At 59.0% G+C, this 13546-nt stretch overlaps 2 protein-coding genes across 2 annotated transcripts in view; one reads left to right on the forward strand and one right to left on the reverse strand.

Annotated features, from left to right (window-relative positions):
* Positions 1–539: 539 nt before the first annotated feature.
* BRINP2 (bone morphogenetic protein/retinoic acid inducible neural-specific 2) lies at positions 540–6316 on the reverse strand. The gene is made up of 7 exons (XM_010580645.1): positions 6015–6316; positions 3921–4111; positions 3558–3748; positions 3059–3164; positions 2482–2718; positions 2049–2271; positions 540–1703 (listed from the first exon to the last, which is right to left on the reverse strand). The coding sequence occupies exons 1-7, from the start codon at positions 6314–6316 to the stop codon at positions 587–589; spliced, it is 2367 nt and encodes a 788-aa protein (XP_010578947.1). The 3' UTR covers positions 540–586.
* A 135-nt stretch (positions 6317–6451) lies between these two features.
* The window catches only part of ASTN1 (astrotactin 1), a 63838-nt gene continuing 56743 nt past the window's right edge, over positions 6452–13546 (forward strand). Inside the window, exons 1-2 of the mRNA XM_010580723.1 lie at positions 6452–6472; positions 13068–13505. Coding sequence (XP_010579025.1) covers positions 6452–6472; positions 13068–13505 — 459 coding nt within the window. The remainder of the gene's footprint in view (positions 6473–13067; positions 13506–13546) is intronic.

Raw genomic sequence — 13546 nt, forward strand, 5'->3', positions numbered from 1 at the left:
AGGGGTGACGATGCCTTGGTACTGCAGCAGTCACGAGATGCTCGTGGAGAGGCCCCAGGGGAGATCTGCCAGGTCTCGGGGGCCTGCGGTGTGGTCCCCCCGGCACTGTGCGTGAGGGCACGGCTGCAGGAAGGATCGCAAGGGATGCGAAAGCAAAGGTGCCAGTAGAAACCTCTCTTAAAAAGACTACAAAAGTTGGGGCGCCGAGAAGGCTGCCGCTGGAGGATCCTCATGGTAGGTTGGGCATCTGCTTCGGCAGGACCAGCAGCTGCCTCTGGCTGAGCCACATCCCCACTGGCCATCGGCGCATTCCCCCAGGCAACGACGGGGCGGCCGTGCTGGCGTTGTCCCCGCGCTTGGAGCCAGTCTGCGCTGCGTAAGCCATCCCTCCTCCACAGTCCCACTGGTGTCCTCTCTCTGCTTGAGCCCTGCGTCTCTTTGGCCAGTCGCTGGGTATAGCATGGAAGCACGCAGTTGGCACTAAGGTAAGGCCTTGATTTAATTTTTTAGGGTGGTTATTTCCCCCTGCCCCAGGGAGTCCTTTCTCCTGGCCCCCGTTGCTCTGAGATCTGAGCAGCCCCAGCCGTTAGCTGCACAGCTTGCTCGTCTCCTGCTCTAGCGCATTGGGCAGCTTGGCATTGAAGGCCCTCAGGGAGGACTGGATCCTCGCCACCTCGTTGTTGGCCAACTTGAGCCTGTGGCGGAGCAAGCAAGTGAAGAGGTCGAGGCGGGTTTTGCCGGGGGGTGACAACCTGTTCACCCGGTCCCTGATCTCCAACAGCTGGAGCATGGCCGAGTCCTGGGAGCCCTGGGTGTAGGGGTAGTCCAGCTGAAGGATCAGGTCACGAATAGCATCCGGTTCAAAGGGCAAGCTGTAGCCGAAGACTTGCAAGCTGTTGATTTTCATGTACCCCAGGTTCTTGGAGGGATCTGCCATCTCCAAGGGTTCGTAGTAGATTGTCTCGTTGGAGCTGTCATCCAGAGACTTGATGCGGCTCCGCAAGTAGACGTGGACCGTTTCAAAGAAAGTCTTCCACTTGTTGCCCAAAGTGAGCGTCCAGTTTTGGCACTGGGCAGAGGCATCTACGTTAGTCCTTTCCCAGTCTGGGAAGCTGCCCTCATTGACAGGCATGAACCAGCTCTCCGAGTGGCTTCCCCCAAAGGGGTTGACGTAGATGGCCATGACAGGCTCCAGCGTGCTGTTCTTGGTGAGGCAGATCTGGAGGGAGAGGGCCAACATCACGTGAACCAGCCCAGGCTTGTACTTGTTGCTCTTCAGGGTCAAGAGCATGCGTTTCCTCCAGGAGGGGTCAAACCAGCTCCCCAGCCGCATGTCGTTGCTGATGAAGATGGAGTGTACCTCGATGCGGCTGTCCCGTTTCTGCAGGAGGTACTTGAGCTCCAAGTCCTGCAGGTCCGTCTCCAGCCCCAGGTAGTGCTCCAGCGAGTCGGCCACCTCGGGGCGGCAGAAGCCCTGGGTGAGCACGTAGCCGTGGTTGCAGGTCCCGCAGCGGGTGCTGTTGTCCTCGGCACAGCTGGCGCAGGCTGGCCCCTCGCCCAAGGCACACGGTATGGACCCCTGGCAGGAGGGCTGGTCGGAGGGACATGTGCAGCTGTGGCTTTCTTCCAGGAAGGTCCCAGGCATGGTGGTCTCGCTGCAGTACAGGAGCGACTGTGCGCGGCTCCACCAGTAAGAGAGGGACCTGGTGGAGAACAGACACGGGAGGAGAGATGCTTACATGGGGCATGACCAACTTTCCCTAGCGATGGAAGAGCTGCCCTCCTTGTGCTCATTTTTCTGCACCGCTGGTGGCCCCCCCGTGATCTGAGCCCCATTTTCCACCTCCAGGCTCGGACCCAACCTCTCAGGGCCACATCCCAGGGTGGCATGGCTGCCCCTCCTGCCTGCTCCCCCACCCCGAGCATCCCTCCAGCAAGGCGGGAGCTCCTCCGGTCCCAGCCACAGGGAGGTGGGCTGTGGGTCTAAGCCCCCCTCAGGGTTCTGAGCAGTGTCCCCAGCATGGGAGGGGGATGCCGTGGCACCCTACCTCTCCTTCGGCAGTTTGAAGTGAGGTTGCCGGTGGCAGCGTTTGCTGAGGTTGAAGAGCCGTCGGATGAGTCGGTGGGTTTTCCTGGAGAGCAGCTTCAGGCTGGTACCCAGCTGCTGGTAGCGATGCTGGACATCCAGGTCCATGGCCCAGAAGTGGGAGATGGCCGTCCTGTTCAGGAAATGGTCCCCGGGGAGCCTCTTCACCAGGGCCTGAAACTCTTCTGCAGGGGGGGAAAGATGGTCTCAGCAGAGCCAGGAGAGCAAGTGATGAAGGTAGGGCTGCATGCAGCCTCCCTCCACCCGGGCTCTCAGGTCTTCACAGCGAGATGACCACCGTGGATCTTGCCCTGGAGCCCACTGCCCAGCCTGGGCTGCTCCCAAAGGAGGGGTTGCATGGAAGGAGATGCTTCATGGGGTCTCTCCAGCCTCACCTGACTCCTCAAACTGGCCGTGGTGGCTCTCCCAGGCTCGCCGGAGCTGGGCCAGGCTGCTCTCCAGCGCCTGGATGTCAGCCTCTGGGCAGTTGCAGCGGGGGAAGGCTGGCTGGCACTGGCAGCGGCAGTCGCTTCGGTGGCACACCAGCTCCCCGGCTGAGCTGCAGGCGATGTAGCTGAGGGCGGCCGCCACGAACCTCTCCCGCAGGTAGGAGGGGAGCACCATCTGCAGCCCTGTGAGCGGAAGGCAGCCCTGAGAGCATCAGGGCATGCATGGAGCCCCTCGAAAACATTGCCCAGGCAAGGAGGGAATGAGCCTTCCCCCTCCCTGGGCTCCCACCCTCGCATGATTTTCATATCAATTTGCTGTGGAGCCACTTGTCTGGGCTCTGCATTGATCTTGGCTCCTCTTGGCAGATGAGCAACAACCTCATCCTGCCCAGCTTTGATTATTTTCATCCTCCCTCCTCCCCAGCCCTTAAATTAAAAGCAGCGTCTTGAGCCAGCATCCTCCCCTGTGGCCATCCCATGGTGGCACTCGTCCATCAGCACGTCCCCACCAGCCTGGTCCTACCTTGGAGCTGCACTTTGTTCTCAGGGCTCTGCACCAGGACGGAGCTCACCGAGTCCAGGTTGTCATAGTTGCTGCAGCCGAGTGGCCCCGTCCGTGTTTCGGTCACCTAAGGGGGGGACCCGCAGGTGGTCAGGGATACAGGAGGGGATCCAGGGCGCGTGCCACCCCACTGAAAGTGCTGCAGATAACCCCTGGCCAGGCTTGCCGTGCCCCACTCCCCGTAGCAAGGCAATGCTTGGAGAGGAGAACTAATTGCCTGCTAATTGGCTTGTTGACAGGCAGCAGCCCTGCCTGCAGCCCGCTGAAAAATGTGCCTTCGTTAGCGTGCCCAATTTCCCATAAATAACGCGGATGTGCTAACTTTGCCTGCTCTCCCCTTCCGTCTCCCCTCCCCAGGCTGTAATGCTGCTTCAGGGTCTCGGCCAGCTTTGAGGAGCCACTGGCGGGTCCAGGAGCCGCTGTCTGCCCGTGCTGCCCTCTCCCTCGCACCCTTGCCTACCTTGATGGCGGCCGTGGCGATCTGGATGTGGTGGAGCCGGCGCAGCGTGCTCTCCCGGTCGATGAAGTAGGAGGCTGCCAGCTGGTGCAGGGTCTCCAGCGAGACCCCCGAGCTGTTCCCGGCCCCCCCGGCAGGCTCTGCCCTCCGGCTCAGCTTGCGCTTGTCCACAAAAATGGTCAGGGACTCCTCTCCTGGGGGGAATATGCGACACTTTCGGGGGGCTGCTGGGGTCCCCCCCATTCCCATTCTTGAACGCATTTCTCCTGTGGTGCTTATTTTCCCACCCACTCTCTTTTGCATGCTGCCTTGCGCAAGGGAAGCGAGTAGGGAGCAAGCAGGGAGCGAGCACCCACCAGCACTCACCTCCCAGTGTGGCGGCGAGCAAGAAATGGGTCCCATACTTCTTGATGAGGCTGTCAGTGATCTGCTGGGGGCTGGGCCGGCGTCCCAGCAAACGGATATTGCGGATGAATTCAGGGGCCAGGGGAAGTGGCAGGCTGAAGAAGTCTTTCCTCTCCAAGGCCAAATTATTCACCTTCCAGCGAGCAAACTCTCTGTGGGAGGAGAGCAGCGGTGGGGAGAGGGTTCAAAGCCGGTCCATCCATGCCATGTGCACACTGTCCCCTCCGCTGCCCCAGTGTCCACCTTGGGGCAGGGGATCAGTAGGTAGAAAAACTCCTGTTGGGACCATCTCGACCTCCCCATCGCTGCAGCGGAGGTGAAGGACCGGCTGCATGTGCTCGCCAGCTATAGATCCAGCCAGGACGAAAGCATCGTCCCTCCTTAAGCCATCAATGGCGATAACAAGCTACAAGCAGCGGAGATGCCTGATATTGATTAATCAGGAACCTCCGGCTGGCATTAATCACAGCCCTGGGCAGGGACAGAGCCTTTTCCAGCCTGCTGAGCTGGATGGGCCTCATCCATCCTCCATTCCCATGCCTATGGATCTGGGTGAAAATCTGACATCTGGGGGTTTCATGGTTTTAAGTATCGGCAGTGTTTTGTAGGAAGCTGGAGGCATTGGGATGTGGTGGGTCCCCTCGTAGCCCCAGAGGCTGTGAACGTGCCCCCCCAGTATTGCCTGGCCTGGGGGAGGGGGGGTGCAGTCGCCAGCCTGCCGCTGCCTTGAACAACCAACGGCCCTGGAAATAACCAGCAGCTGATTTCAGCCTAATCTTCAGCTTTTTGCTCTAATTAAAACCAGGCGGTGGCTTTCAGACAGTTTAATTAAGGCTGGTTGGGAAAGGAGGGAGAGGGAGGGGTGGATGGATGGATGAACGCACGCAGGCAAAGCAGCTGAGGGGCTCAGCGGGTGCCGGGTGGCCTCCCATCATGATTTTTGGGTCCAGAAAGTGGGAAGTTGGGGCCAGGAGTAGAGCTGGGGGTGAGGGGGGTGGGAATGCTGCATCTCCCCTTGCACGCATGCTCCCTGGGTGCTGGGGCAAGTGGGGCTGGGGGGGCCAGGAGCCCTGCACCGGGTACCCCCATCCCATCCTGCAGACAAAGCAAGCCCCAAAGGCTGCTAGTAGGCTCTCTGCCTCGGAGGAGGTGCAAGCCAGCTGCCATCCCTCCGGCTGCTCCTTCCCGTCCCACTGCCGTCACCAGCAGCATCCCTGGAGGACGTGGGTCCCTCGGCATGGCAGCATCAGCGCATAGGAAGGGGGTGAGAGGGGAGAGGAGCTCTCTGGGGGTGCTGGGCTGCATAACAAGGCACCCACGTCAGCTTCTCCTGGAGGCAGTGGCTGGGCTTTGCTCTGCTGCTGGAAACCCCCAGGGCTTGGTACCAGCAAGGAGAGGAAGAGAAAAGGGCTCGTTAGCAGGACGTGACAGCCCCAGTTAGCACCGGGAGGTGGTGGAGTGGGTTTCCCACACTGGCTGTCACAGGGTGGCCCTTTGCTGGGGTCAGTGGAGCCCACTGCTGTCGAACCTGGTTCTCTACTGGCAAGAAACCCCCTCCAGCATTGCCCCCCACGCATGTAGCATCCCACTGCTGCAGTCTATGGGGTGACAGCACTGGGGACATGCCAGGGGGTCAGTCAGGGTGGCTTTTCACGAGCCCCAGCAGCATCCCAGCCCCAGATGGCTGGCAGTCCAGGCAGGCTCAGTAGTTTGGCACAGAGATGTCTTTGTGCATGGCAAAAGGACAAAGGAGCATCCCTCTGTGCCTCCCACCGTAAGGGCTGATCCCATCTCAACCTGCACGCCAAATCACTCCCAGCTCAGGGCAAATCCCACCTGGAGCCCATCCCAGCCATGCCATGAGCATCCTGGGGGGCTGCTGTTCTATTCCACAAGAAAGCAGCATCTCACGTACACCCACTCCCCATCTCTCCCGATGGGCAGCCTCCTCCCACACACACGGGTCCGTTCCGCTGCGCCCTCCCACAGCCCCCCACACCGCAGCCCCCTCCCAGGGTGCCTGCTGAAGGGCTGGCCCCCAGCGCTGCTCCTCACCTGTAGATCCTGTACCTGGTGGTGAAACCTTGCCGGTAGCGCTCCATGAAGTCCACGTACTCCTGGGCTCGGTAGAAGGGTCCCCGGTCGCTAAGGAGCCAGTCAAGGGGTGCTCGGCCAGAGGAGGAGGAGGATGAGGATGAGGAAGAAGGGGTTGCGGGGGCGGCATGCTGCTGGGGCACCGTGCCACCTGCCCCGCCGGCCACCCCCCAGCGGCAGCACGCACTCAGGGCCAGGAGGGCCAGCGGCCACGGGAGCATCGGCGGGGGCCCGTCAGCGCGCAGGAGGTCCTGCCGCCCCATCCTGCTGCTGCCCAGCTGGCTTCTTCATTCTCTCGCCCCCACGGCGATCCTCCAGGACAGCCCTGCCCTGCAACGGCACAGCACGAAGCAGGAAGCCCGTGAGGCCGGTGGCACTGGGTGGCCGCGCCAGGCAAGATGCCAGGTGGGGCCAATTCGGTATGGATATAAACCAGGTGCAACCACAAGCTAAGGGAAGGGAGGGGGTTTGCTTTTGGGGAGGCTGCTGGGGTGCTGATGAAGGGAAAGCTGTGCTCTGGGGAGAGCCATGCATTAGGCACAGAACAGTTGTGCCGCAGGAGGTAAGAGCTGATGGGGTTAGGGGTGCTGGCTGCTGCTGAAGTTAAATGAAAACCTGGCTAGTGCCTGTTTGAGAAATTTCTGGCTTTTTTGTTATGTTTTTCTCTGCCATGCATCAGCCCAGTGAGCCAAGCTTGCTGCTACAGGGTGCCCGTGCAGCGGGGACAGTGGGTTGTCTCTGCGCCCTGCACTTTGGGGATGCCCATCACGAGTACATGCAGCTTATTTGGGGGGGGGGGGGGACTAAAAATTAATAAGCATAGGGAGCTGGAAAATACTAGACTTTCCTTTGCATCCTGCCAGTGGCTGAGATGATGGATGGATGGATAGATGTACGGAGGTCCACCCCATGGCTGGCTGGGCTGATTGTGGTGGTGCTTTGAATGCAATTGGCATTTTTCTCAAGCCAAGACCTTTCTGCTCTCATAGCCCCGCAGTATCTGTACGAGTAAAGATGGAGCTTTGCTGGGAGCAGTGGCCCTGGGACCAGAGCCTGAGTTTGCAAGTGAAGGTGGGAGCCGGCGAGCTGCAAGGTCTGGGAGAGCTGGGGCGAGGTGAGGTGTCCAGCAGGGCAGCAAGAGCTGTTTGCCTAAAAATAGGGACCCCATCACTGCAGTGCTTCCAGGGGAGGTGATTTTTATTCCGGGAAGGTGGCTGGTGGGGCCTGAAGCCCAAATCCTTGCCCCTGCTGAGCACACACCAGCCCTGTGTTCTCCCAAACAGGGCTTTGCCAGATGAATCATCGTGCTTTAACATGTATTATTATTATTATTTTTAATTTTTTTTTTCTCCCTCTCTTCTATTTTTAAACCCTTAAGGGTGCACTTTGATTGCGCTTTCTCAGCTTCTCAGTCAGCCCTCAAGGCTGGGGCCCTGTTAATTTTAAACAAAGCTGAGATTTTTGCATGACCAGATTGGGGGTGCCAGGGCAGTGGGGCAGGCAGGGGTGGGCAGGAGCAGCAGGCAGGGTTTCTTCTGTCCTCCCCCTACTATCTTTCCATGTATCACCCCGGTTTCTCCCAGCCTTGCAGGTAGCCACCTAACAACCCGGTTGTTGCCTTCTGCTCCTGGCACGTGGAGTCCCCCGTGGCCACGACGTGGCCAAATCCTGGCCCAAACAAACAGGCCCCCATGCTGGGGTGGGCAGGGGGACTGGCAATGTCAGACTGGTTTCCTCACTCTGTGCCTTGAGTGTTGGAGGGGGCATCTGTCGTCCCCCCCCCCCAGACATGGCAGAACCCGATGCCGGCTGCTCGCAAAGCTGCTCGTGCGCTGCCACGTGTGGGTGATGGCTGAGCAGCTGAGGCACTGTGGCTGCTCTGAAATCCTCCCTGCCTGCTTCCCTGCCTGCAGCCAAAGCTGGGCCAGGGGGAAGCAGGCAGCCGGGATGCAGCGGCTGCCTGAAGCAGGCAAGCACCTTGCTCTCCTCCCCAGGAATATCTGCAGATGCAATTAAAATTGAGGTGGCCTGGGGACTGAAGGAACACACAAGGCTCAGGATTAAACCCTCCCCCCCCCGTCCCGTGCTGCCCTGCAGCTGTGGGTCCTGCTGCTGCGCTGTACGGGGTGACCTGGGGAGCCAGGACAAGCTGCCGTGCCCAGGAGGGCATGGTGGGAGCTGAGGCCTGGCAGCAAACCCTGTGGATGGTTTAGATGCTGACCATGGGCTAAACCCTCCGTGACTTGGTCCCTCTCCTGTATAGCAGAGAGGAAAGCAGCATTCCGGCTCTCAAGCTGAGGCGAAAGCAGTCCTTGAACCGCATCTTTCTAAACCCTGCTCATGGAAACACGCTGCTTATAGCATTAAATATGGCTGTCCCAGCAAAACACCTTGCTTAGATTGCCGGCGTGCTAGGTAGCCTGCCTGTTGCACCACAAACGGGCTTGGCACGGCCGATCTCCTCATCCCACATCATCGTCTGTGGCTTTTAGGTGGCTCCTGACCACCTCCAGCTGAGGTGGGACTGGGCTGGGGGGCAGGGCCTGCTCCATGGCTGGTCCCCTCTCCCATCTCCTTCCACCCGGGTCTATACAGCCAAGGGGATGCTTTTCCATGAACGCCATGAGCGACTGGCCTCATCCATCACCACTTCACACCACCACAGACTGGTATGGGTGGTCTGACAGCAGTCACGCCACTACCCTCCCCGAGGCTTTCTTGGAGTAAATCAGGAGGACGTGGAAGCATCCTTCCTTTGATCCAAAGCACAGAAGGGATTATTTTGGGGGGAACAGGCAGAGCACTATCTCTTCCAGCAAACCATCCTGGGTGCTAACAGCTTCCCACCACCGCTGACCAGCGCCTTGCCACCACCACCACGGGGGATACACCTTCCCCAAGAGGGGCTCCCCATGCTGTCCTTCTCCTCCAGACCCTCTCTCCCACCCCCCTGCCAGCACCGCAGCTCAAGGCAGCAAACGTCTTCTGGGTGACCATGGTGGGGACAGATATTAGGGATGGAGCCACCTCTTCCCTTGGGCTGCAGTCCCCAGACCAGCTAGAAACCATTTCAGCCTGCTCTGCGGCTTTCCCTGGGGAGCTTATTCTGAGATTCATGACCGAACGCAAGATGTTTCCTTGCGGCCACCTCATGTTTAACTACAGAGCAATAAAAATAGTCAAAATTGGGTATTTCCAGCCCTTGGCTGGTGCAAATCCAGCAAAAGTCCCCTGCTGGCATGCAGAGTCCCTTAAAGCAGCAAAGTTTCCAACCTTGCTAAATGAGCTCTTATTTACACCTGCCTCTTATTTACACTGTAAGTGCTGGCACCTCTGAGCCGGGCTCTTGCTTGGGGACGGGCGCTGACGCACGCGAGCATCCTTGCCAACAGAGGCTTGAAGCCCCAAGTCAGGCAGGAACAGGCAAGCCACCACGGGCAGGAGAGCTTGCAGGGGGGCTGTGCCGAGTTACATGGCAAGCTTATCCCCGAGGAGCAGCTTTCTTGCACCATCGTTAGCTGGGCTAATTTATTTGCTCATATCAATCAGGGGTTATATAAAATAAGTACATGCAGAAATTGCTATAGCTCCATATAGTCCTTAGTCCACACAGATGCATGGGGGATGCTCTGGTTTTGCTGAGGGGTTGCTGCTGCTGCTCTGCAGGCTTGGGGGCGATGCTTATCGGAGTGCACTTCCACCTGCTCACACCAGCATCCTCCTGGGAAGCCAGGGAGAGCAAAGCTCTTTGGAAATGAGTAACTCCCTTGACCTTACTACTAGAGCTGGAAATAATCACTTTTCCTTGATCTAAAAGAATCAAGATTTGATGAGAAGTGTCTGACTACTTTTTTTTTTATTTAGGGTTTTGCATCACAAAAGTTGGAAAACTTCCAGCTTGTTAATTTTTTTTTTTCCTTCCCCCTTCTATAAAAACCTTAAAGCGAAGGAAGAAGAGTGCCAATGCAAATATTCTTGGCAAACTTTCCCAGGACCACAACCTCCTTCCTGCCCAAGTCGTCCTGATCTTGTTGCAGCCCTCCATGTCCCTGTTGCTTGCAGCAGAACGCTCTGATGTCCCTCCAGTGACAGCTGATGCATGGCCCAGACTGTCACTCATCACGAGCTGCATCTTAAAAATAGCTTGTTGCAACTTCTAGAGGCTCCCTCCCACCCTTGAGATGACAAGGAGATTGCTTCTGTGGTGGGTGTCCTCACCCAAAATGGCTCAAGAGACTGAGGCAGGATGGTGCGAGGTCTGGACGGGGATGCTCGAGTGCCTGGCGAGCAGCTAACGTGAGCTGCAAAAGCCTTTTTCTACTGCCCTTGGAGACGATGGCGACAGCGGCAACATCCTGCAGAGTTATGCCAAGGTCCTGCTTGCTTCCGTGCTGACGGCATCTCTGGAGCCATGCACTCCACTAATCAGGCTGAGTTTGATAATTAAGATGTTAGCTAATTGTCAGGGACATTAACATTGATTTCTGCCCTTTCATGCTGCAGGAGCAGATCTAGAGACACATAAACTGGGAAGTGTGTGCTGGGAAGTGGCTGCGGTGGTATTTGCTGGGTGCTGTGGGGAAGCATGGGACTCTGGATGGACTCGGGCACTACCCCCTGTAAATGCTGAGCTGAAGGCCAGAGCAAAAGCTGCAGCCGATGTCTGTGCCAGGCAAAGCGATACCTGTTGGTGGCAGAGCTGTGGGACATGCCCAGCCACAGGGGCTGGTCCCTGGGGCACAGCAGGAGCAAAAATGCATCCATGTTGGAGCACGGAGCAGTGGGGATGGGTCTCGACCTCCCTGCAGATGCCTTTTAGTGGGAATGAACATCAAACTTAGCAACTGAGTCACCTTCTCATTAAACATGGGAAAGCTTTATCAAATTAAGGCCACTTAAGAGAGTCTGGGCAGAGGCTAAGTGCAGTTTATTTTCTGAAGTGAATTGAGCTGAGCTGTGCGCCTATGTGAATTCACACAGGGCACCTCTTGTTCTGCCACTTACGCCTCCCAGGATAGACAATCCCAAAGGGCTCAATCCTGCAGGATGCTCAGCCCCTTGCTCCGGACCCACTAACCTTGCTTGGGGCTCCCTTGCACTCAAGCCCTGCCTCTCCCTGCCTGTGCAGCTGCCTCCTCTGCCCCCCTCCTTGCTCTGTCGTGGTTTGCAATGAGCAGCTCTCAACGTGGTGCATCGTGCTGCTGGGCTCGCATCCATACACTCCCAAGGAAGCGCCGGGGCCTCATTGATCTGCTGGGGTAATTAAGAGAGCGAGCCAGGCACCACCGGAGCGACAGCAGCACGGTAATCGCTGGCAAAGTGGGCACGGCGGGGTGCTGTCAGCCACCTGGCACCCGGCCTACGGAGACATGGCTCTGGGCAGCAAGCATGGGGACAGCCACCTCAGAGCCTGCCATCCCTGCCTGAGCAGCAATGTTAAAGATCACCATGGTGGCTGTGAACTGATTCTCACTAGGCTCCTGCAAACCAGCCCTCATAGCCCTTTCAGTCACTATTGCTAAATGACTTTAAGTCACAGCCTTCATCCCCCCAGCTCATGAGACCGGTTTAAAAACCTGCAAGACTTGATGAATCGGGTTCCTTTTATTAGCTTTTCTTTGCATCCTTAAGAGTGAGACACTTGAAGATGAGAGTAAAAGAAAATAGCAGAAAATCCCAGGACTCAGGGAGCTAAGGATTTGCATAAGACATCAAATGAGATGAAGCCTGGGCTGCCATCGGGGGAGATAGCAGCTGCATGCAGCGAGTCGCACCAGCACCATGTGTTCTGCCCTCTGGCTTTGCTCACCCGAGACTTTCACACCCACAGGCAAAAAGCCTCTTAAAAGAGCAATGTGCAAAATACAACTCCCCCCAGCACGGCGAAGGCAGCAGCAGTGCCAGCTTCCCCCGCCTTGTGCTGAGCTCTCGGCCCGAAGCATCCCTGCAGATGGGTCTCCAGGGACGGGGAAGAACGTCCCTGCACAAGAGCTGGGGACGAGCATCTCTGCAGCCCCCTCCCCGGAGAGGTTGGCTCCTTTCCCTCCCTCTGATGGACCCCGCAAGCCGAGTACCAGCCTCATGCAGGAGCTGGGGGCAGTGCAAGGTGAGGACCACTCCCTCCCATCCCTCCCTTGCCTTCACACAGGTGACAAGTGTCACGGGTGGGCAGCGATGCACAGCAGTAGCTCAGTGTTAGCAGCGCAGGGTAAATAAGGCAGCAGGTGGCTGGTGCTGGGCAGAAAGAGGGAAGAGATGTGGGGTGTCAGTGCCGCCCCCCTCCCCTTCCCAGCACCCCTCTGCTCCCCACGTCTCAAAGCTGTCACTGAACCCCCACCAAAGCCAGTTCTGCTCGGCAAAAAAGAAAAAAAAAAGTGCGGGGACCTCCTTGCAACATCTCCTGGGCTTGTACGGACCCTCCTGGCTGCTGACAGAGAGAGGACACTGACATCTGCCGGCAGGTCCCACCCCGCCCCGCAGCACCCAGGTTTACTCTGTCCGGCCCCGGGATCGCAGCGGGGCGGAGCGGGGGGCAGCCCCGGTACCCACCGGCCCTGCTCCAGGGCAGCCTCGGAGGGCAGCGACACGCGGGTCCCCCCGAGAAAGGGGCAGGCCAGGGTGGACATCCGTGTGCTGAAAGCTGATGCTCTGGATTTTAAAAATCCAGAGTTTTTGTTTCTTCCTGAAAAAAATTCCTGAAGGGAATTGAGCCTGGCAGCCGGGAACCCCCATCTCCCCGAGCTACCGGAGGCTGCTGTCACCGGCACCGCGCTGGTAACCCCACGCAGCGAACACCTTCCCGCAGGACACCCGGTCCTCGCCTCGGCCCGCTGCTCCGGCGGGAGAGCCGGTCGGTGGCGGGGCCCTGCGCTGCAGCACGGGGGGGGCGAATAGGAGACCTCTCCTGTTGCTTTATAGCCCAACAGTCAAGTAGGTGTTGGAGCCTTCCGGGGGGCATCTCCGCCGGTCCCTGCCGTCCCGGGGCATCTCACACCGGCATCTCCCTCGGAGCAGGGCGCGCTGCGCAAGCGGCATCACCAGCCTCCCGGGCATCTTGTTTACCCCGGCAGCCGGCCAGCACCCGGTTCCAGCGGGCCGGTAGGAGCCCCCCGGACCTGCCGGGCCCCGCACTCGGGCACCGGGGGAGGGGGGTTCCCTCCCAGGAAGGGCTCGTTGCCTTCCTCTACACCCGTCCTCTCCGGGGAGGCTGCGAAGCGAGCCCGGAGCACGGGAGGCAACTTGACCAAGGTCACCGAGCGAACCGGCGGCGGCCGAGCCGCGTCTCCACCGTCGCGCACGGCGGTACCCGGGATCCCCCCGCACCGCTCCTTCCTCACCCCACCCGCCGTCGGGGTCCCCACGCCCGCTCACTCCCTCTCCCCGACCCCGCAGACTTACCCCAGGCTCCCGCTCAACGCCGGCGGGGCACCGGCCGCCTCTCCGTCCCGTCCCGTCCGGCTCCGCTCCGCCTCAGCGACCCCGGGCCCTGTCCC

Source organism: Haliaeetus leucocephalus, unplaced genomic scaffold, assembly GCF_000737465.1.
Source record: "Haliaeetus leucocephalus isolate CR32 unplaced genomic scaffold, Haliaeetus_leucocephalus-4.0 Scaffold730, whole genome shotgun sequence".
NCBI classification, from domain to species: Eukaryota; Metazoa; Chordata; class Aves; order Accipitriformes; family Accipitridae; genus Haliaeetus; species Haliaeetus leucocephalus.

What these genes read in the sequence shown, in the direction of transcription:
- BRINP2 (XM_010580645.1), bottom strand. Translation starts at nt 6,316, where the DNA reads ATGGGGCGGCAGGACCTCCTGCGCGCTGACGGGCCCCCGCCGATGCTC. An exon ending in GCTCGCCGCCACACTGGGAG is followed by an intron (nt 3,749 to 3,920) that starts GTGAGTGCTGGT and finishes TATTCCCCCCAG; the next exon opens with GAGAGGAGTCCCTGACCATT. An exon ending in TTCAAACTGCCGAAGGAGAG is followed by an intron (nt 1,704 to 2,048) that starts GTAGGGTGCCAC and finishes GTTCTCCACCAG; the next exon opens with GTCCCTCTCTTACTGGTGGA.